Source organism: Zootermopsis nevadensis, unplaced genomic scaffold (genome assembly GCF_977971745.1).
Source record: "Zootermopsis nevadensis isolate Lab colony 2312 unplaced genomic scaffold, Znev_1.0 Znev_ptg000050l, whole genome shotgun sequence".
NCBI lineage: Eukaryota > Metazoa > Arthropoda > Insecta > Blattodea > Termopsidae > Zootermopsis > Zootermopsis nevadensis.
Window position 1 is genome coordinate 4408109 of NW_028259182.1, and position 23674 is coordinate 4431782.

Sequence of the window (23674 nt, forward strand, 5' to 3'; positions counted from 1 at the left end):
ATGATTTCGTAACATTTCTGCATTCTTACAACTTATTAGAAATGATTTCGTAACATTTCTGCATTCTTACAACTTATTAGAAATGATTTCGTAACACTTCTGCATTCTTACAACTTCTTAGAAATGATTTCGTAACATTTCTGCATTCTTACAACTTCTTAGAAATGATTTCGTAACATTTCTGCATTCTTACAACTTATTAGAAATGATTTCGTAACATTTCTGCATTCTTACAACTTATTAGAAATGATTTCGTAACATTTCTGCATTCTTACAACTTATTAGAAATGATTTCGTAACATTTCTGCATTCTTACAACTTATTAGAAATGATTTCGTAACATTTCTGCATTCTTACAACTTATTAGAAATGATTTCGTAACATTTCTGCATTCTTACAACTTCTTAGAAATGATTTCGTAACATTTCTGCATTCTTACAACTTCTTAGAAATGATTTCGTAACACTTCTGCATTCTTACAACTTGTAAGAAACTGATCCTTGGGACTTTTCCCCACAAATTTCTGAATCGCAATATAATTATTGATGTTGACAAACTTCAGTAAACGGGAGAGGCATGTTTGAATAGAAAAAATTATGTTAGGTTTAAATATTAAAATATTTATTTAATCATTAATTTATAAAATACATAAACTTGTGTATTTGTTATGGGTTGCAGGAATATTCACATAAGGACAGGATCTAAGAGGAGAAGGAGACCAGATTTCCAAGCCGCTAGGGTTGGGTTTTGTTAGTGTTAGATTTTAGAGACGGATGCCGGGGTTTCGGGAACGCACAAAGTTGAGCAGTTCATCGCTGTCCTCACAAACGAAGGGTTTCAGGTGGTGACAGGCAACGTCGTGCCATTTAATTCCATCGTTATAGAAGTTGTTCAGAATGGACAAGCAAGATTCATCATTACCCTGAAAAATACACATAAGTTCTAATTAATATTATATTATTTTATAAAATTATTATTCCTAATTCGGCCCGTAAAGAAACTTAAGTTATGAAATTATTTATCTAGTTTTCAAATAGGCTTAATTTTCGTATTTTTTTAGTATAGTTTATACCTAGGAAATTATGGTTCGTCATTATAAGAACAGTTTCTGGACAGTTAGATTATTTTTTTACGAGATTCTTTTGGAATATTCATATAATGTATTTGCCCAAGTGACCTTGTCCAAAACTTACATCCTGAACCTAAAATTTTCATTGCGTATGACAGAATTTAATACTATCTTATTAAATTATTTTCTATCTATGGATTTTGTAAGTCCCCCCTGCACTTGGTTTGCCCGGAGGGTAGTAAAACTTAGGAATTAGTTCTGCCCTTCCGCTGATGGATATTTAATTGTCCTTTGGAAAAACTGAAAACCCAACAAAATTATTGCGAATGAAATTGTCTTCTTTAATTAATTTGCTCACCCATGATTTAGAAGATGTTACAGATTGAATTTCCTCATTTTAATTTTAATTTCAATTTAATTATTTGTTTGGTATTTGTAAGAATTAACTAATTGGGCATCAGCGTGTGTCATATCTTCTGCGTTGTAGTTTCCCAACGATTCAGAGATGCTGTCTCCATCATCATGAGTTACACATCACCCTGAAGTGTTACAACTCAGAAGACGGCAATCTTAATTCCTCTAATCCAAATTTTTTCCCCCTACCTGGGGAGCCTCTCTGTTGTCGGGCTGGGGCTGGCCGAATCCACCTGTGGCGCTCCAGTCCCCAGAGTTGCGCTGGGTTGTGGGTCCAATCTTGGCACCCGAACCAGACCAGAACCAACCATTCACATTAGGAGGCTGCAGGTCGGGACGGTTGCATCCGTTGAAGTTACACTTGCGTCCGGATGTCCAGATGTATCGAACGTTACCTGTAATTGACACTCGCGAGTCATTCAGGCCATATTTGTCCAAGAACTTCAAACATAGAGGAACTTCCTTGGTACTACCCAATGACTTTCATTCCATCTAATATTAAGTTGTGACTTCTATGGGGTGAAATGGGTAGTTGTGGTGTTAATTTGGTGCAGCAATTGAAACATTCCTCCTTTCCTAACTTCTTTTGGTTTCATTAGTACTCTCAATTAGAAATTAGGCCGTGAAGCGTATAATTAATATATTTTACGATATTGTCACCTCTGGAGATTCTTTGTTTGATGAACTCGTTCTCCTGGGGGGTTTCCAAGGAGACTGCGTCCATACAATGACGTCTGCAAATGTTCCTAGCGTCTAGCCAGTCTACTTCCAGACTCCGGGTTGGTCCATGTTCCCAACTGAAGAAGTAAGTGTGTGCTACTCCTCTGGCGTCTCTGTAAGTTGAATGTCGGACCCCTGTGTGCGGCAAGTAACTGCGTTATAAACTTTGCCACAACGTTCGTTTGCCAGACCATTTATTCTATGTACAGCAAATGCTGAGAATCAGAACACCCTGTATATTGAAACAAGTTTGTGATATTGGGGAATTATGAAAGATTGTTGTGCCGTTTCAATTTTGATTCAGATCAGATAGTTTTAACCACTATTATCATTCATGTATATAAAAACACACAAAATAAGAAAATATCGATTGACTTTAGACTGTTAATTTTGTTTTCTACAACGATATGAATTCAAAACATGAATTAAACAAATAATACGTGATTTTCTTTTGATGTGTGTAATAACAGTGAAGTTTTATTATTGAATATTTATTTATTTTCTGTACGGTTTTGACTTCCCAAAAAAAGGCTTGTCGTTTAAAAAACGGCAAACACAACGAATTTCACTCGTTAAATACAACCCAGGAACAAATATTGATTTTTACTATTTGGAAAGTTAGTCACAAGATGTCCAAATACGCGTTATATAAATGATAAACAGAGAGAGAGAGAGAGTTTGTCCTAAGAAAATTATTTCTCAGTTTCGGGAAGACAGCAATTTTCGAAATAACTTTGCCTTCGAAAATATATTACATATAGACAATCTCATGTTATGAAAAAAGTTAATTTCAAAACAACTCAAGATTGCTTAACGACGCACTATAACAATGTTTTAGACTACCCGTTGAATTTCATGTGCAATTGTTAGCATCGTTTATAATTCCGTCTGCAATCGAAATCTGTTTAGTGTTGACTGAATTTGCAGTGTTGTTCTTAGCAAATGCTCTTCTACCGTTTGATTTAATGGCGTAGAGGTTAATATTTCTGTTGAGCATTTTTTTTACAATTTTATGTTCAGTAGGATCTGAGGTTTTCAAGGCGGAGAGTCCGAAGATGGATGTCTTCTGGGTTGAAGCAGCGTGTAGTCTGGTAGAAGTCTACCGAGTAACTCATCGCCCTGATGATGGAGGCAACAAAGACCTCTGAAACGTTGATAAACTTCTTCCAGACTACACGGTGCAACAGCCCAGAAAGTCAGCCATCTTCATTTCATATTTTAGTAATCCACGTGGGATATTATTTGCTGCTATGTTGGCAATAATAAAGAAATCAGCATGAAAATTGCCCAAGGCTTCGACATATTGTCCCACTTTGCCCTGTTTGCTCACATATTTCCTCATGCTATAGTTGGGTAACGTGTTTAGGGGTTTTCATTACGTACTGTTGGCACAACTGCGGGGGTCTGGCAGCGCAAGTCGGCGTTGAGCCATGACCATCGCGACTCCTATGACGAGGAGCGTTAACTGTCGAAGCATGATGTCAGTGGTAGCAAATGTCCTCCTGAAAATAATAAAATAGTTGATTGCAGTTCATACGTAGTTGGAAATTTACAACATGCAGAGATAGGAAACGTGGTTATTTTTTTTTCTGTGTTGGTAGCACGAATGTATGGCCCCGTTTACCGCAACGTTAAATGTAAAATGGTGTTATTCCTTTTCTTTAAAAATGGTAAAAAAAATATTCAACAGCAATGCAAGACTTGTTTTCTACTGTATGGAGCTTTTTGAACTTTGTTTGTGACGTTTCACATCACGGAGGAATATAAAATGGCATTCTTCCATCGTTAAGCATTCACTCAGTACCAACGTTATTGTAGACCTTAATATTATTACCCCATTTTTACATTTTTGGGAAGTATGCTTTTTTAATGAGGGTTATTTTAGGCTGTTAAGTTGCTACATCTGGATACTGTTAAGCAAAACAAAAAAACAAAAAAAAACAGAAGAATTGTACTTTTAGTTTCTTAATTGATCCCCAGGAGTGCTTTAAGAAGTTGTGTTATTTATTATCTGAGTTTGAAAGTTTGTTAAATCTGATTCAAATAATTATTTTGTATTAGTGATCGTAGTGACACTGGTCTGTGGAGCTGTAAGAAAGTGAGGAGTATAGGAGAAACATTTAGGTAAGCACAACATAACCATTTTCATCACTGCTTCATTATTGGGACAATGGCATAATGTAGTTGCTTCAGTATTGCTGTACATTTTGAGGTTATGATGTTCTGAGTTTCGTATTTATGATTCCTTTACTATAAAAAGTAAAAATATAAACTTCTGTTATGAATTTAAACAATTCCAAATTCAATATTTCTACCAAATTTGAGGTGCAAACTGATGAAACTTGTATTCCAATTGCCAAGAATAAAAAAATTAAGAAAATGTAGATGATATTAAAGTAGATACAGATCCAGCTGACACACATGAGGTTACAGATATCACAAGCTTTCTGATTATGTTATATTGGGAATAATCCGCACATGTATAAGTGCCATTAGTTTAAAAATCAGTGTCTAATTTCCATCAGGGAAATAAAATGATTTGTTTACCTAAGTGATAACTAAAAGACGTACAAAGTGAGGCTATTATTTCAAACACTGCTGTAAATAATATTAGAATGATCTGTGTCAGAACGTAAACCTATGTGTGTAATTAGAAGATATTATCTTCGCTATACAAACATAATTTTGACATGTAGAGTTTATTCGGAAAGATTATTTTCATACCCCAGTAAATTCGCTGCGTCACAGGTGTAAGTGGATTTCCGCGTCATCAGACCCTTTGTTGAAAAGGTGATTTGAAAGCGACCATGAGTAAATGTTACATCCCACGTTATTACGTAGTTATTAGGCTCTGATGTTAAAGAGTTGAGATATACGCCGATTTGCCTTATAGGTTAAAATAAGAAAAGTTATACGTCATTAAAAGGTGTTACTGTGATTAACAAAAAGTTTTGCCTCAGGCAAAGAATGTTTTCAAACCAGAAGCTGTCTGCTTACTGACTTTATAAACATCGCTGAGCAATTTATGTATGACTTGAGTTCTCTGGCATGCGGAAGGTGGACCGAGGCAGAGATTGGAACTGTGTTAACATGCACAGTAGAATAACAATTTGTACTTTTGAATGTAACAATGGAAAGACTGTCCAGCGCCTCGTTATCCAACTAGATTTCTCAACGTCTATTTACAGCTGTTACACTTGCTTATAATTGTCGTTTTGTACGCTTCATTGTCGCCAACCTCAGAATTGTTTTCATGAAAAATACCGCAATTGATAATACAAAACCCTTATGGTAAGTTCGGGGTTAGGAAAACCGTGGTCGCTTGTTGAACAGATGATTGATTCTTTCTCTGGTTACTCAACGATGCGTATTTGAGTTATGGCTGCTGAACTGGAAAGGATTTGAAAGGAGCCGTTTTATGACATGTCTTAAGTAGCTGAGAGACAGCTCAAAGGAAACGCTGTCATTAGGCCCATAGCCGAATCTCCGGTCGACATTCAAATTCAGGAAGAAAGGGTTAGAATCATAGACTGAAACTTTCGCTAATCAGACTTGGTGATGAATTGTTAAGCTTGGCGAGATTTCATGTTCTTACAGCGTCGGTGACTGCCCTTCCTGGCTATAATTTGTGGCGTACCCGGGAGTAGGTCACAAAGCCGGAACCAAAGAGAAATCTTTACGAGAATGATGCAGATTATTATAATTTACAGGTGACATTTCTTTTACAGGTGCCTGTGTTACAAGAAACATACTCCCTGTTCATAATCACCTTCCTATCACTCGCCAAACCTACACGGAACACTGCGATCGACTGATTATTACTTATTCGTAATCTGTAAATCCCAGGTACAAATCTCTGCCCTGATACCGGGTTCCCCCCCCCCCGGTTTTCCTTAATATCTACAGTCACGTGTTGGGTTAGTACTTTAAAGTAGGTCTCGACCACTTCATTCCGCACCTTTTTCAATACGATATTCGTAAATCACATTAGCATCTGTCTTAAATGTTAAGTGAAGATATAATTGATGTCTTCTGTATCTTGTGCAGTGGAAACAGTGTCGTTAAATAATCTAATAATTGATTAAGGGTCGCCTGAAATATTTCAAGCAATTTGAAGGATCCGTGCGTTTTGTAAAATATTTTTCCGCTGTAGAAAGACCACTTCAGGCGAAGAGGTAGGCAAGCCGCTAGACACTCGTCCAGGTGTGGCTCGACGTGTAGACGATAAAACGTAGTCGGTTTTACTGTCGAGGACTTCGCCCAGGTCCGTTACCTGTTTATGAAGTCTCGACTCGTTTCGTCCTCATTATGACGAATGTCAAGGACTTGCTTGTTGTCGTTCGGATGCATTGCCCTGTGTCTCTGTCCTTGACTGTGACATGCGAAGGAGACCAGTCTCGTGTCTTAACGCCTGGCTTCGAATTCTGACAAGTTCTCCACCTTGTGCGTGGTTTTCCTAGACCACGGCCTTGCCCAACACAAGTTATAAATTCGGGCACCGCCGGGAATCGAACCCGAGACCCCCAGGATTACAAGGCCAGCGTTCTAACCGCTAGACCACCTCATCTTATTATTATTTAGTGTTCTGTCTGACGACAGGTCCATATGAACAGGATCCTTCCATCCTTTTCTCAGACTGGGACCTGTTGATATACGTTCTTGGCAGATGATCCAGAAGTGGTTTGCCATTGCCTTCTTCTGTGTGTGAATGGAGTAATTGTTGGGATGCCACGGAGAAACCGGGGAAGCCCCCGGAGGAAAACTCCGTGTTGCCTAGACCACGGCCTTGCCCAACACAAGTTATAAATTCGGGCACCGCCGGGAATCGAACCCGAGACCCCCCCAGGATTACAAGGCCAGCGTTCTAACCGCTAGACGAAAATGCGACGTATCATATTAAACAAGTGAATGTAGTTAAAACTTCAAATTTTATGAGAAGTATTGACGTCATGTCGTTTAGAGAAGAGATGTTGAAACAAGGCCTACGGCGTTTTAGCTGGTCAAAGTTTTGTCATCACCGCTGTTTTATCCCAATTGAATTAATTTTGGCAACGGTCTAGAGTTGGGTTTGTCTTAAAAATTTGACCTTCAAGTAAAATGACGTCTTTAAAGTCACTGATAAACGCTTTGATGTTATCACGAATGAGACAGGAAAGGAAACTGTGCATATTTGCAGAATGTTGAACACGAGCTTCGAAGGTGCTTTGGATTAAGGACTTGGAATTATAATACGTGTGCCTGTAGTGAAAATGACAGTGGTTCAGATACCGGTGATGAGACGGATGATATTAAAATGTATCTTCTACCTTCGATACCCGACGTGAATCTTATATCATGTTCGAATTTCATAGAGCTCGCAGGATGTACCAAGAGAGGTTCTCAAGTACGCCATGAGATTAATGACTTTTGGTGTCACAGGACACGTGATTCTTACGGTTTTATTACCAATTAATTCCTCGTAGCGGAAAACTTTCTTTGTTAGCGATTACAAACGATGTGACTTACGTATTGTACGTATAATCGTTCGATTTGTGTGAGAAGGTTTCATAAAACCGGTAGCGTGAGTTTCTAGTGACATTTGACTACAGAGAAGATAAATATTTAAGAGGTTTGAACAGGCTGATTCTGTGATTGTAAGTGGGGACCTTGTTTGGCAGAAGTCTGTGAGAGCGTTGCTCGCGAGCAGGAAGTCCTCAAAGGCTTTCTCAACATCTGGGTTTAAAACAACGACCAACTTTAACCGTTGTTGGACAAACATAACAAAGGTCAGGTGTAACAATTCCTGACCAATGTTGAGAAATATACGAGAGTCGACATTTGTTATTCATTTCGATTATATCTCGAAGGCAAGCAAATAGTTTAAGGTTTTCATGCGTCATGTTTGTGTTTTTGATTAAAATATATATAATAAAATTCAGGTCAATACACAAAACTATATTTGGATGTTAAAATTTAAAATTTTAAACACATTTAAATTTTAACATCCAAATATAGTTTTGTGTATTGAACTGAATTTTATTATATATATTTTAAGCAAATAGTTGTTCATTACATTTGTTTTATAGACAAAGCTACCTTCCACGTAAACGGGTACCACGATAAACACAATATGAGTGTACTAGAAAATTTCCCGTTGAGGATGACGGGAAAATCTCAGTTGGTACTTAAAAGAAAAGTTTATTTTATAGTATAACAAAGCATGTAGGATTTGACGTTTTCACGGTGGTGAGTCCGAAGATGGCTGCCTTCTGGGTTGTAGCTCCGCGTAGTCTGGTAGAAGTTCACCGACGTTTCAGAGGTCCTTGCTGCCTCCATCATCAGGGAAATTAAAACCTTCTACCAGACTGCTCGGCGCTGTAACCCAGAGGACAACGATCTTCCTTCAAGACCGCTTTGTTTGATGGTAGAAACGTTTTTATCCAGCAAAATGGGGCAAGACCACATACGGCGAACTCTTCATTTTCTGATCGAACACTTTCTCTGATCGATATCCTAGTCGATTTTCGATGAATGTGAATTTGTGTAATATTCTCTTATAGGGATTCCTGAAGGTCAATGCGCAAGGAACAGTCCACAGGCTATATTGAAGAGCTGAAGGCAGTGATCATTGCTGCTGGGTACAGCATCGCTTAACAAACACTGGCAACATGTAAGTCCACACCCTTACATCTTGTTTCATTAATCTTCTTCAGTTATTCCAATTCTCTCCTTTTTTTACAATTATGAATAACCAAACGGGATTAGTGAGAAGTTCTTTTGGGATATTTTAAGGCCAAAGGCAGGGGTCACGAGGTCATCTTGGAGCCGGAATACAACGCGCTTTAACGGAGCTCTCAGGTGATCTGAAAGCCTGGAGTTCGTAGTCGTCCGGGACCTTAAAATCCACCACAACAGGAGTGTATACTTTGGGTTGTTTGCTTTACAGTAATGGCGTGGAGTTAAAAGTTGCAAGACCCAATCATATAGCTCGTGCTTAGGAACGCGTTCGTGATTGAAGTTGGCTGTATTCTGAATTGCGTTAGTCGGTGGCCCTGTTTCTGTGTGATTAATGCTGACAGTTCGTGCCGTGAACTTTTGGTCATCTGCCTCCATATTTAGTCGTGAGTGAAAGCATACGGGTGGTTTGAAATGAAACCCAGTTCAGTGAGAGGGACTGAGGAGACGTATATTACCGCGGAGAAGCAGTCTTTCTAAAGACAAGCGCGGAAATGTGCTCGGGGACTACTTTAAATGGTCAATATCGAATCGTTTCATGAGTTGTTCATTTTTTTCATTGTTTCTAGCCTGGGTTCAGACTTTGGCACGAAAAGAAGGGCTATATTTTATTCGTTTTCATTTAATTTCCAAGATAATTATATATTATTTTATTTTAATCTGCACCAGAATCGGTTTTGCAATTTCTAATGCGGATGCATTTTTATTTATCACCTCCTCTTACTTTTTAAATTAACTTGTAATAGGCGAGATTTCAGGTTCTCACAGCTGTAAATGAACATATGGCTGTCTTCTGGGTTGTAGAGCCGTGAAGCATGGGAGACGTTTACTGACGTTTCAGAGGTACTTCAGTCTTCTCCCTGATGATGGAGGCAACAAGGAACTCCGAAACGTTGGTAAACTTCTACCAGACTACGCGGTGCTACAACCCAGATGACAGCCATCTTTATGTTACAATGAAGTAAGAGGCTGGAGAATATTTTGAGTAAAGAAGTTTTGTGATTTTTACAAGTTCACCGGATAGATGATTAAGAGTGATCAGGAAATTTTAATGGGAAGAGATTATTACGCAAGATGTCGCTGACAGAGAATTAGCCAGGAGTTTCTGAATTCCTTGAAGCGGGAACTTTGTTAAAAATAAATGAGAATAATATTCATGATATGAAAAATAACTTCTACAGGATGACCAAAAAAGTCGCAAAACCTGTATTAAAATATTTGTCGTTGGTTGGAATTAAATATGATCCGATTGGATTAATGAACAAAAAATATCGTTGTGACTGTATCAGAGCCCGCGAATTTCTGAAGACTGTGGACATTTCCAACGCTTGATAAATATACTACAATTTTTGTTTGTTTTATGATTTCAAAACAGAATATTCGTCAGGAATGAGTTGCGAAATTATTCTGCCATTCTCTTTTAGGCATCTCGACATGGCAACAGCTGTTTCACCTTAATTTCCTTTAAGGCTGAATTATGAAGGGGACCACAGCGGATTTCATAACGTTTTAAAAATTGTTTGTAGGTCTCGAATGTAGTTCACGGGTTCTGCCCGCTCGTCGCTGTCGACGAGAAGAACTTGTTCTGTTCGTAATTTCTCGTTACCGAGTTATCGAGATGACGTCATGGTAATAAGGATGGAAGGAAAAAAGTAAAAGAGAACATGTCCCTTTTTGTGGCACAAATTTTGTCGTTTGTGAAATCTTCATCCGAAACCTTCACCTGAAAGACCTACTTATGAGTTTGGAAGCAATCAATGTCCACACTGCAGAATATTAATTACAAAATTTTTCAAAAAAAAAAAAAAAAAAAATTATGAACATTCGTTTTTATAGTCTTAACGAAGTCCAACTCTGATAATATCCGTAAATAGTCAGAAACGGGGGATTATTCTCTTTGCAACCACGTATGAAACGCCTCAGGGGTCACCGCGTTACGCGGCCGGGCGTTAAACAGGCTGACAACTTTTAGTTTCCAGGGTCAGAATGCGTGTGGAACAAACGCCTCCGCTCCACATTCAGATGTGGTGTTTCATTAAATTTCAGTCTCAGCTTTACTCTCCTCAGAATATCCCTCGAAATACAATGTTAGAGTCACCAACACTAGATCTTAAAATATTAGATTTTGGAAGCGAATGTCATGGTTCTAGCAGAAAGTATCATAAGATACTTTGATTAATGGCTCGCTAAAAAACAATATTGTGGACACAACAACAAGTTTTATCTGGTTGGTCCTTTGGAATGTAGTACGCTCCTGTTAATAATTTGGACGTCACAAATCCTGTCTCCCACTTAATCCTAAATGCCTACTGGTAACTATATGCACCACCTAATTCAACAGTCAGTAACTCTGCATTTTGTATTTACGTGTTTCGTATGATTCGCACTGTAAACAGCGATTATTTCCTTAAACAGCGTTAACCACTTGATCTTTGTAATGGTGAGGCGTTGTGTTTTCTTCGCGGTACGGACTGAATTCTTAAACGTCATTTAAATGAGCTTCGGCTTCATATGGTTAATTATCAGAATAAATGTCCATTATTTCCTTAAACAGCGTTAAACATTTAATCTTTGTAATGGTGAAGTGTCGTGTTTTCTTCGCTGTACGGACTGAATTCTTAAACGTCATTTAAATGAGCTTCGGCTCCAAAGGTTAATTATCAGAATAAATGTCCATTATTTCCTTAAACAGCGTTAAACATTTAATCTTTGTAATGGTGAAGTGTGGTGTTTTCTTCGCGGTACGGACTGAATTCTTAAACGTCATTTAAAATGAGCTTCGGCTTCAAATGGTTAATTATCAGAATAAATGTCCATTATTTCCTTAAACAGCGTTAACCACTTGATCTTTGTAATGGTGAAGTGTGGTGTTTTCTTCGCGGTACGGACTCAATTCTTAAATAATATTTCGACGAGCTTTTGCTTCAGAGGGTTAACCAGTTGATCTTTTTAACGGTGAAGTGTGGTGTTTTCTTCGCGGTACGGACTGAATTCTTGTATATTTAGATGATCTTCGGCTTTAAAGGGTCGAGACAGGCGAAGAGTTACGAATGTGTGTTAGTGACCGCTGGGATTTACGATTTATTTATGGAGTTCCGGTTCTGAAAGCGTTCACCTAACACATTTGTCTACGTCGTGGTTAACAGAGCAGAGAAGGTATGATCGGTAATTTAACAACGCTTACGATTGTAAAATATTTTTTTCATTTCAGTCAGTGTTAGTTCTCACACAAGTGAGAATAAAGTGAAATCTGAGGTTCTCGTGGGGGAGAGGAGAGGTTTACTGACTTTTCGGTGGTACATTCTGCCTCCACCATCGCGATGACGGAGGCAGCAAGAATCTTTGAAACGTCGTTAGATTTTACCGGACTACACGGTGCAACAGCGGTACAACCTTTCCGATTATTATGTACAAGCTGATGTCTGCATGTTGGCGTTCGAACGTGGCGTTCGCTTCATACGATCGGAATTTTGTGGTCTGCGCATGTGTCTGAAGTTTGGTCCTACTAATATAATTCAGGCTTTTTGTGCGTGCGGAATGGACCCGGCACGAAGTGCGTCGATGACACGCTGGCCTTATTACCTGTTCTCCTTCGGTCAGTACGCCACTTCGCGTTCATTTGTTTTGGGCGAAATCTTAATTTATTCCTGTTCTGCAAGTATCACGTCACAAGAAGAGCGATTCAGTTGTTTTCTGTTTCCTCTCAGTCGGTACAGTTACTAATTACGGGCTGGACGACCGGGGTTCGATCCCCGAAAGGGGCAAAGGATCTTCCCTCTAGCCTCTGCGTCCAGACCGGCTCTGGGGCCCACCCAGCCTCCTATCCAATGGGTACCGGGATCTTTCCCCGGGGCGGGCGGCCGGGGTGTGACGCTGACCACTCACTCTCCATCTAGTGACGGGTTTAAGAATGAGTTGGAGCTATACCGTCTCTCCCCCCAAGCGCGTACATGGCGTGTAGCTGGACAGATTTTCCCTCTTCATTGAAGATATCGGTACCTTTCCCTCTAATTCGTCTTAGATACAGATTTTAAAAGTAAACGTGAATTTTTCATAAAATCATTTTTCCTTAAATATCGAACTGCCTTTTCAACCAGAGTAGAGCGAACTTTATCTCTGAGTTAGAGTGCCGTGCTTATTCTTAATCTTACAAGATTCTGCCTTGTTTAAGATAGGTCTGATATGTTTGCACAAACTTTAAACTTTCCAAATTAAGTAGGATCTGAGGTTTTCTGGGCGGTGAGTCCGAAGATGGTGGCCGTCTTCTGGGTTGTGGCGACGTGTAGTGGAAGTTTACCGGACGTGATGATGGAGGCAGCAGGCGCTTCTGAAACGTCGGTGAACTTGTACCAGGGTACACGGCGCAACACCCCAGAATACGGCCATCTTCGTACTCACAGCCGTGAGAACCTAAAAATGCTTCCGCTCTCCTCCTCTGCTAATTATGATCATTATACACTGTCGTCTGTGAATTAAACAACACGTAGAAGGGCCCTTCTCGAGAAACTGCTAGTCGCTTAGGTAGTCAATAAATTTGTTGTCCCCTCCCCTTATGGAACCCGAACATTCAATACCGTATTCATAAGAATCTAAATCCTGTTTTGAGCCAGATGAATCCAATCTTCTTGAACTAAAGTTAAAAATAATTATACCTACCAGAAGTAATGACACTCATTTCTCGAGTTAACACAGCGTTTGATAGCCACAGGGCGAGTATTTGTTGTTTGTGTGATCATTCAACGATGCTGTATCATCTATTGAGGTTTAAGAGAGTGGTAGGTTAATTGTGGAACTGGAGGGGTATGTGAAGAAGCGGTCGTGGCCTGTTATAAGAATTGTGCTAGAATCTGACGATAGAATGCTGACAGAAACTACGAATAATCTTGGATCGGTTGGCGGTCCTTGGTTCACTCATATTCCACAGGGATCGTACGCTTTTATGAGACTCTCAGTACTGGAGGACAGGTCTTAACGATGTGTGCTGCGTTAGTCTGGACAGTGGTATTAAAAGGCTGGAGATTTTCTGAGTGGCTGAGTGGCTATTAACTTCCGGTTCGGTACCAAATAATTTTGTCCTCTCTGCGTGTCGTTCGCCTTTAGCCCAAGCTCATTACGCTGATTTGTGTCTAGGTTAAGGACGAGACCCACTTCGTCCTGGAATCGCATCGGAATGTGACAGTACCTGACATCCGTTGACATTTGTATGCTCACTGGGTCGCTCGCGCTGACTGTAATCAGTCTGACAAACACTTAACGCGAAGAAGTTTTGAATCCAACGCAGGTCACTTCCGGTATCGGAACTAGGCCATCGACTGGCTACTCAGTCGTCAGCTCGTAACATGAATGTAGGCCGAGAAACACTCGCGAGACGACGAGTGGGCCGCCAACACGATTTAAATCGCATGACAGACGTTTCGCCCCTGATATTTTCTGATTAATGCCGTCTCGTATTGTTTAATTCCGATGTGAGTTTCAGAAGAAACTCCAGAGATGTAGTCAGTATCTTTTCCGAAACGTTGGCAACCGTCTAAAATCAGCGTTTATCAACGTGTGGTAACCGTACCACTGGTGGTACGCGAACTAAGTAAGAAAATCAGAAGATAACATTAACATAAATATGTTTTCTCTGAACGCATTTGGTTAGTGGTACAGTTAATGTGTTAAATTGTAATTCGTGGTACGTCAGCGAAAAAGGTTGGTAACCCCTGGTCTAAAGACTTCACGACTTCTCAGGACTGAAGACGTCTTCATCGCAATGAGAATGTAAAACCTCCAGATTATTTTCTGAAACGTTTCTGGGGGGGGGGGGGTATTTTTCTTGTAATTTTATGTTTTAAATTCTGTTTGTTTATGTAATAAACAAGTTTTGGTTCGTTATCATTTTTTTAAATGTCGTCGTTAGACAGCAGAAAATGTAAAGACATAAGCGTATATCATCAGCATAAGATTTTTTCATAGACTCTCGCCTACTAACCTTCTTATTCACGAAAGAATCGAGAAAATTGCAATGTAATGTACATAATTTGTAATGTTATCACTGCAATGCACGATAATGTGTTTTTAACATGTTCTGTACTGATTCCCCTGTGTGTCAGGAACTCATAGTACATTCAGAGGGTTTTGACTTGAATTAAAAACTGATTGATTAATGCGGTTAGAACGCTGGCCTTGTAATCCTGGGGTCTCGGGTTCGATTCCCGGCGGTGCCCGAATTTATAACTTGTGTTGGGCAAGGCCGTGGTCTAGGCAACACGGAGTTTTCCTCCGTGGCATCCCAACAATTACTCCATTCACACACAGAAGAAGGCAATGGCAAACCACTTCTGGATCATCTGCCAAGAACGTATATGAACAGGTCCCAGTCCGAGAAAAGGATGGAAGGATCCTGTTCATATGGACCTGTCGTCAGACAGAACACTAAATAAAATATAATAACCTATGATATATGATTGGTTGGTTGGTGGCCTTTTTTTAAAAAATCGCTGTTTCCACCACATTAAATCGTATTACATTTTTTTTCATTGTTCATAAATTTGTAGACGGAAAAGATTCCTCGTAACACAAAACCTTTAACAAAGTCTGAAACACAAAGTTTATCTAAGTAATATTTATATATAAAGTTCATATTTCAAAGAGGACGTGAACGATGGCGTATTAAATCATTTAAGAAGTTAAGAATGAGGAATGATTGTTGAGTATTGAGGCGTCTAGTCGTTGGATCGCCAGATCCAACGGATCTTAAGTCTTCTTCGTGGAATTAAGCGAGGCCGCATTTCGGTCAGAATCGTTTTATGTGATTTTCATAATCGAAAATTTCTCTAGTGATTTTTTATTTCGGCGAAAGATAATGAATATCTTAGAGCAATGGTATTCAACCTGGACTACGCGTACCCCCGGGGATACGCGAAGACATCTTAGGGGGTACGTGAAATTTTAAAAAAAATATTATTTTATGATAAGCACTGAATAATCAGTAATGTAATTTATTTAATTTATTTTAGATGTAGATTATATACTATGTATAACTTGAAATATACACCAACAACTTTGGGGGGTACAAAGTTGAAGAGAAATTATATCTGGGGGTACGCGAACAAAAAAGGTTGAATACCACTGTCTTAGAGCATAAAGAACATTAACTTTGTAGTCCAGGATCGTGTAAGGCTTCAGACGTAGCGTCTTACGTAACTCTGCCCTCGAAGTCTTCGTTCGTTCTCAGATGTTGAACCGGTTAGCCACTTTTCTTGCCTTCCGTCGCGGAACATCCGGTCTCAACAAAGGTGTTACGTAATTCGTGCACTGAGCGTGCACTACATTTCCTACAGAAAATGTTTCGCAATAATTTCGCATAACCTGAGTCGCAGACTTTGTTTCTTGCAAACCGAAACCGCTCTCTTCCTGCAACGCTGAGAGTCTTAATTCTTAATTTCACTGAAGGAATGCCATAGGCGCCGACTTAAGGGGAACTTAGGGCTGAACTTTACTTATTTTTTCTTTTCCCAGTGCATTTTGACAACTGATAATACATTTGAATAAAAATTTTCTTGGGAATTATCCATCGTCTAGTAAAGTAAATAAAATATAAAACGTAAAACGACGTTTCGGAGATGGGGCTCTATTTCCGTCTTCAGGTTCCTACTCAGTTGGGCTCACTAGATAGAGCTAATCCCTAGAGCCCCATCTCCGAAACGTCGTTTTACGTTTTATATTTTATTTACTTTACTAGACGATGGATAATATCCAAGAAAATTTTTATTCAATTGACTCTTCTCCATCGTCAAGAAGTTTTAGATTTGATAAACTGATAATACAGTCATAGAAAACCAAAAATGAAAACGTGTAGCTACTTTTAACTTATTTGTACTGGTATAAAAAAAATTGTAGCAAAACCTCTGTAGCGTATATATATATATATATATATATATATATATATATATATATATATCAACCTATTATTCCACATATATAACTTGATCATGTGACCATTTTAGGTTTTTAAATGTCAGTGGAGTTCCCTAAAAATAATTTTATATCAGAATCAGCGAGTGTCAAATATTCTGTCTTGGATAATTGAAGTGACCTTCGTGGTTTAAGAAATGACGCTGAAGGAGATTAGTCCTTCGAGTTATTTGAATTTATTCTGCTAATCATTATTTAACCGCTGTTTTATATTACTCAGTCACTACCGCGTCGTCTTTGCAATGGTCGATTTAACAAAGTAGCAGCTACGTTGACTGGTTTCGGATCAATGACAGTCTCTTGTCAGAGGCTACTCAAGAGAGACAGACGTCAGAGTTAACGGTAATTTATCTGGAAGGAGACCACAGCAGAGGCTCGCTGTTACCACAGTTACTCGAGTTCATAGACGCTAAAGTTATTAAATATTTCCATTTTCCACGCCTACGAGTTTTAGAGCAGTAAGACATCTATAAATTCTGCTCCGGGAGAAGAATTTGAAAATTAATTACGCAAACTACGCACTGAAATGAACTCATCAAATACAATCTTGTTGTAAGTTGAATATCTCCTTCATCCTAAAAGTGTCAATGCCATAATTAGGCCCACGTTCTGGCAGAAACATTACGCGGTTCCAGACCACAACTCTCATACCCTTTAAAAACCGCGTTGCTTGTTTGTAATGTCCGAAGGTACAGTCGCTGTATTACAGTTGACAAGGCTGTCTTGTGGGTTTTAACACCGTGTAATCTGGTAGGAGTTTACCAACGTTTCGGAGGCCCTTGCTGCCTCCATCATCAGGGCGATGACTCGTGAGCACGGCAGCAAGGACCTCTGAAACGCTGGTGAACTTCTGCCCCCTGAAATGCGCTTGACAGGGACGGACAAACGTTTAGAAAACAATTAAACCGTTTAAAGCCTGGTTGTAAATGTATGCCTCACGTGTTTTGGTCTTCCGTATCTGGTTCAGGCTGAGTTTTGTAAGTCTCTGGCTGCTACGTCTGCGAGCGTGTGGCGAATAAAGATCAGACATCTTCTTTCGCTGGTGTTCACTTTGCCGTGAAGCTAGGCAACCAGAGTGACAGTTAGATGAACTGGATTTGACCTCAGTTACGTAGAAAACAAGGCACAGTACCGTACAGCGGTGACCGATGAAGCTGCTTCGTTGACCTACTCATTTCCATCCAGAAGTAATTTCGTTTAACAGAGAAATCCATCAGATCAGAAACAAGTCACGACTTCACATTAAACGCTGGGTTTAACTAACTTATTATCTTTTAATCTCTCAGCTAATTCACAAATTTCCCTCTCTTTATAAATCCCGATGGCTTACTACCGCAAATTAATATATTCCACACCTATCCACCTACATTTTAGAAGATCCATTTTAATATTATCCTACTATCTACTTCTTGGTATTCCAATGAGCCTCTTCAAATCCTCTGGCCAAATTCGGTGATGCCTTTTTCCGGTGTGTTGCTTACGAATTCTTGAGTTGTCAATTTTTCACACTTAACACTATTTCCCAGTGTTCGTACATGTTTCGACCAAAAACGGTCATCATCAGGTTCACTCAGATTGTACTTAATCTACTGTACGTCTTCAAAGGAAATGATAGTTGTTATGCGCATTAAATTTTTAATTTGTCGGGGATAAAATATATTAAAATAATCCGCTGATGGTTTGTTAAAATCTTTAAAAAAAATTGCATTACGATACAGCGATGTTCTGTTGTTTGTTTCGTGTTAGGTTGTGCGTGCTACATGCCCCGCCCATCTCATTACAAATAATTTTATCATCTGATAATATTTAGTAAAGACTACAAATTAATTAATACTTTTTTCTCAAAACTCTGTTTTCAGACAACTTCAATCTATGTTCATTGTTCAGCGTTAGAGACAGATTTTTATACCAATACAAAACAGCTGATAAAACTATACTTGATATGCTCTTAACAATTATAAATCGCGTGCAGTCGGAAACTATACGTATGATTCTCAATGTAAACAGCGATTATTTCCTTAAACGGCGTTAAACATTTAATCTTTGTAATGGTGAGGTGAGGTGTTTTCTTCGCGGTACGGACTGAATTCTTAAATATTTTATTCAGACGATTTTCTGCTTCAAAGGGTTAACCAGTTGATCTCTTTAATGGTGAAGAGTTGTGTTTTCTTTGCGGTACGGGCTGAATTATTGAATATTATTTAGGCGAACTTTGGCTTCAGAGTTTGTGATGGATGCGACATTCTCTCACTCGACATTGGAGATACTGCTGGATTAATAACAACATTTCACAAGGTATGCTAGAGTCTTTAAAGCCACGCCGGAGTAGTAATCCGGGTGCCAGAAAATGTTTTCCCCTGTGTACATAGTTCGTGCGCGCAGAATCAAATACCGCGGTTGGTACACCGGATAAAAAGTCGACAACCGCGGATAGTCTACTTGTCCTTTGCAGGTTTAGGTCGGTCTCCTTCATTAAGCGTTTCTGGCTCCAATATGGGCTAATCGCTTGCCCAAAGTGTTTCGGTCTGGGTATTTTATCTTCAGAAGCTATTAGTTTATCTTCTGAGACCACTTTTACAATGGGATTCAGATACACCGCCTTCTAAAACGTGAACTAAACTCGCCTCTTCACAGTCTGTTTCTTTTACGTCTAACAGTAAAGATAAATTATTCGAATTGGAGCTGGCACTTACCTGCTCGTTTGTTCCTTCTAGTACCGCTATGAACCAGCAACTGCAGCGCACCTGCGGTCTGTTCTCCGCGTATATAGCCGTCCTACATCCTCGGGGAACGACGTCGTTTAACCTACATTGCCCTCTCTTCTGTCTTCTCCGTCTTCCTCAACCTCTTTCCCTCAACACACAGAGGTGCGCCGGCCCTATATTGAGCATTCCACAGACACCGACCACCTCATCCTTGGCGGATCACCCAGAAGGGTCTCCGTGTTAAAAATGAAAATGAAGTTATGTCTTGTCGTCGCCTTAATCATCGGTTTAAGTCTTCCACTCCGTGTATAATGCGCGTAATTATAGCTTTGTACGTACGCATACGTAATCTTCCATTTATTTCTAAATGTAGTTTGTTATTTGGAAGTTAAGTGCATGCCTTCTGCATTCAGTTAAATTCTATCTTCTCCTGAAAACGTCCTTTTGAGTGCTTAGACAAATATTACCTTAATTACGTTTTTAAGAAAATCTACATTAACGTCAACACATTCTCGTTTAAGACCTGGTTTTAGAAATAATTCCGTCGATATAATACAGTCAACCTTGAAACACAGTCTCTTAATTGGTCTAGAAATACCATAGGTCCATTGCCGTGTACACAGGAGCTAGTCACTGGTCCCTGCTTTGAGCTAGATGAATCCAATCCACATTCTTATCATGTTTCTTTAAAATTGGTTTTAATGTTATATTCTTAACAATATTCGTGTCTCTGAAGTCATTTTTTTTTTCACGTTTTTCCGACCAAAAATGTTCTATTCCATGCGTTCTACATGTCTCACTTATTTCATTCTCCTTAATTTGATCATTCTAATAGCATTTGGCTAAGAGTGTTCAATGAATCAAAACTCTCAGTATCAGCACTAGTAGTAATGGTGGCGGTATGTACTTCGTAAAAGGCCTGTCTAATTTGCGTACTTAAATTTAAACTTCTTGTATCACGTAAAAGTAATCAAATTATGAACAGCATAGCGTAATATATTTTATGAGCTTTTACGTCTACGAATGGACGTAGCGACCTCGTAGTCAGGGTTTTGCATGTAATTGCGTGGGCACCTGTTCGCCTGGGTGTTGGAGTCATCACGGAGGATTCCCCAGGGACGCGTCACGTGTTTTAGTCGTAGCTTGTCAGGCAAAGATTCCCCCCACTCACACACGCGTAATGTTGTAATGTTCGATATTTTTGTCAGATTTTAAGTGATCTTCGAGTGTCCACAAAGTTTAGTAAGGGTCTTCAGTGTTAAATTTAATAAAAACCTGTTGAGTGCTGTCGAGTTGTATGTCAAAGCTTCGCAAACTACATGTAACCCTGTTTACGCTGTTGCCATGGTAACTTGTGTTTCATTGGTTTCCGGTAATTAACTGTTTGTGATATTGCCCTGGACAGAATTATGGAATCGAAACGTAATTTGGAGGAAATAATGTAGCAAAGGAAAGCTGTGAAAAATGTCAGATCGCTAAACACAGTCGTCCTTAAGATTAATTGACGTCGATTAAACGGTACAAACGACACGAGTGAAAGGACTCGAAAGGTGATTTGGGGACTTAAGTAAAATGACCTTTAAAGTAAATTACTATGTCTTAAACGTATGCTGCTTGATAATAAGTCACTCGTATGCTATAATAGAAGAGTCGTGTTTCGAAGTTCATCAGAATATGTTCAGGTCTAAAAAAATATATGTCAGACAGTGGGAAATCGAATTTGTAAATTTGGAAAACAGCAGATTATGAAGACTTCCTTTCTAATTCCTGTAACGTAAAACGAGTTAGACACATCTACGCGGCTTCACATGGTAGACTCAACAGTAAATTCTACGTTATAGTCTGTGATGTACAAAGGAATTCCTGTTTTGTGAATTTTTATTAAATTTTTGCCTTGAAGCCCACAGTAACAAAACTTCTGTTCATAAACAATGCTTGAAGTTCAATATTTATTAGATAAATAAAGTAACCTATGGACAATCGATTGTAACATACTTCTCTGATATGGGATTCGCATTTGTTTTGCTAGAAGATTTGATATCAACTGAGTACGATTTGAGGTTCTCAGCGGTGAGTCTTTTGAGTTGTACCGCCGTGTAGTCTGACAAAAGTTTACCACCGTTTCGGAGGTCCTAGCTGCTTCCATCATCAGGGTAAATGTTGGTAAACATGTACCAGACTACGCGGCGCTATAGAGGTCATCTTCAGGTTTCTTACTGGTATTGTTGAGAAGACAGTTTGTATGAGCTCGTGCGAGAAATAATGCAAAACATTGTAGAAGCTTCGAAAGCTGTTGTGATCGCTTTGACGTGTGCTGGATGTCGCAACTCGCGACTTCCTTCTTAATGTCTGGAAGGGAGTACCATGAGTGAAAAGCGTTGCTCGCTGTCTTGCGGGGAAGGTTATATCTATGGTTAAAGGAAGTGTCAGACCAGTGGCGGAGAGAGAGAGAGAGAGAGAGAGAGAGAGAGAGGGAAAGTTGTTTTCTGGGAGATAGTACGCCACGCTGAAGGATGAGTCTTACTTCAGCAACAATGCGTTTTGTTTGAATAGACGAGAAACATGAAGATTACGCAAATTAAACAACGCTGATCCAATTACGAACTTACCGACAGACATGCAATTGTTTCCGACTGCATCTTAACGTAGAACTGAAATGAAATTTTGCGAACGTCAGATGACTTACAATTTCAGAAATCTGAAGTACTAAGACATTACGTTTCAAACTAACCACCGGGTTTTTACCTTGCGGAAAGTGGGAATCATCCCCACTGGACCTCGCTAAACGATATGTGAAGGCTTTTCACCTGTTTAATAAAACAGTAGGAATCTTTTTTCGACGTAAATACGTCTATACGGAAGGGTCATTCGGCAAACAAGTGAAAGGAAAATGTGAAAGGAAAACGTGTAAGATCCATATCAACAAATCGACGACAATGGTTACCTATGGAACGTCGTGTTTACTCGGCATTGTTGTTAAATAGGAAAACGTGTAAGATCCATATCAACAAATCGACGACAATGGTTACCTATGGAACGTCGTGTTTACTCAGCATTGTTGTTAAATAGGAAAACGTGTAAGATCCATATCAACAAATCGACGACAATGGTTACCTACGGAACGTCGTGTTTACTCGGCATTGTTGTTAAATAGGAAAACGTGTAAGATCCATATCAACAAATCGACGACAATGGTTACCTATGGAACGTCGTGTTTACTCGGCATTGTTGTTACCTAGGAAAACGTGTAAGATCCATATCAACAATGTGTTAATATGGATCGACAACAATGGTCAGCTTGCGTGCATTGTTATGTTACCTAGGAAACGTCATCTGTTTACTCGGCATTGTTGTAATTAAAGATAATATATAAACTTCCTTTCCGTATAGACGTATTTACGTCAGATTCTCCGGAACCGTGGTTCCACTGTCAACTTATTATTTACAACTGGTGTAATTTTTATTTTATTTTCGTGTTATGTGTGTGTGAAGTGTGCTTAACATCAGATGGTACTGTAACACTTCTATATTTCATTTAGCGACAAGTTCTCCTTTGTAAAGCAGTAGAGAGGGGATCTTTGTATCAGATGTCCAAAAAATCAGGACTGTTACTTCGATTTTGCACTGATGAAATCCATCAGCTTAAGTGGCTACTGGAAGCTTCTCCCGTGCAGTGGGTGCTGATAAACCTACCTGCACCACACGCCATCTGGTGCTTAGAACGACGTCTGCTACGCGAAGTGATTATTGTCAGCATTCTTTAAACAGAAATGCACCAAAATAACTAATGTTTCCTGCAGCGATAAAGCTTATCATTACAGGGATTTTATAAAAAAAAATCAACAGAGCCTAAAACCCACTGCAGAGTGCGTAGATAAGCGGATGGATTTGCCTACATGAAGTTGTTCTTTTGTGGTCTGTTTGAAAATGTTTGTGAAACATTTTAAAAGTGTTTTGTAAAAGATCTGTAGCTATTTTGTTCGTAATGAATGTTGATTTTTTGAAGAATACACTTAATCCAATTTGTAAGGCATCGTTTACATTAATATTTTGGTTGGTTGAAGGAAAATCTCGAAGATCTATCTGGGTTTGA

The 23674-nt window shown here is 39.1% G+C and overlaps 3 protein-coding genes across 3 annotated transcripts in view; 2 read left to right on the plus strand and 1 right to left on the minus strand.

Annotated features, from left to right (window-relative positions):
• LOC110828163 (BTB/POZ domain-containing protein 2) overlaps window positions 1-23674 on the plus strand; it is a 312552-nt gene that overhangs the window by 271842 nt on the left and 17036 nt on the right. The window lies entirely within an intron of this gene.
• On the minus strand, window positions 605-19709 carry LOC110828171 (uncharacterized). The gene is made up of 5 exons (XM_022060632.2): window positions 19570-19709; window positions 3587-3705; window positions 2144-2338; window positions 1673-1878; window positions 605-922 (listed from the first exon to the last, which is right to left on the minus strand). The coding sequence occupies exons 2-5, from the start codon at window positions 3678-3680 to the stop codon at window positions 764-766; spliced, it is 654 nt and encodes a 217-aa protein (XP_021916324.1). The 5' UTR covers window positions 3681-3705; window positions 19570-19709; the 3' UTR covers window positions 605-763.
• Window positions 4164-23674, plus strand: part of LOC110828165 (uncharacterized) — a 70700-nt gene continuing 51189 nt past the window's right edge. Inside the window, exons 1-2 of the mRNA XM_022060621.2 lie at window positions 4164-4327; window positions 8743-8852. Of these exons, the coding sequence (XP_021916313.2) occupies window positions 8851-8852 (2 nt within the window). The 5' untranslated portion in view covers window positions 4164-4327; window positions 8743-8850. The remainder of the gene's footprint in view (window positions 4328-8742; window positions 8853-23674) is intronic.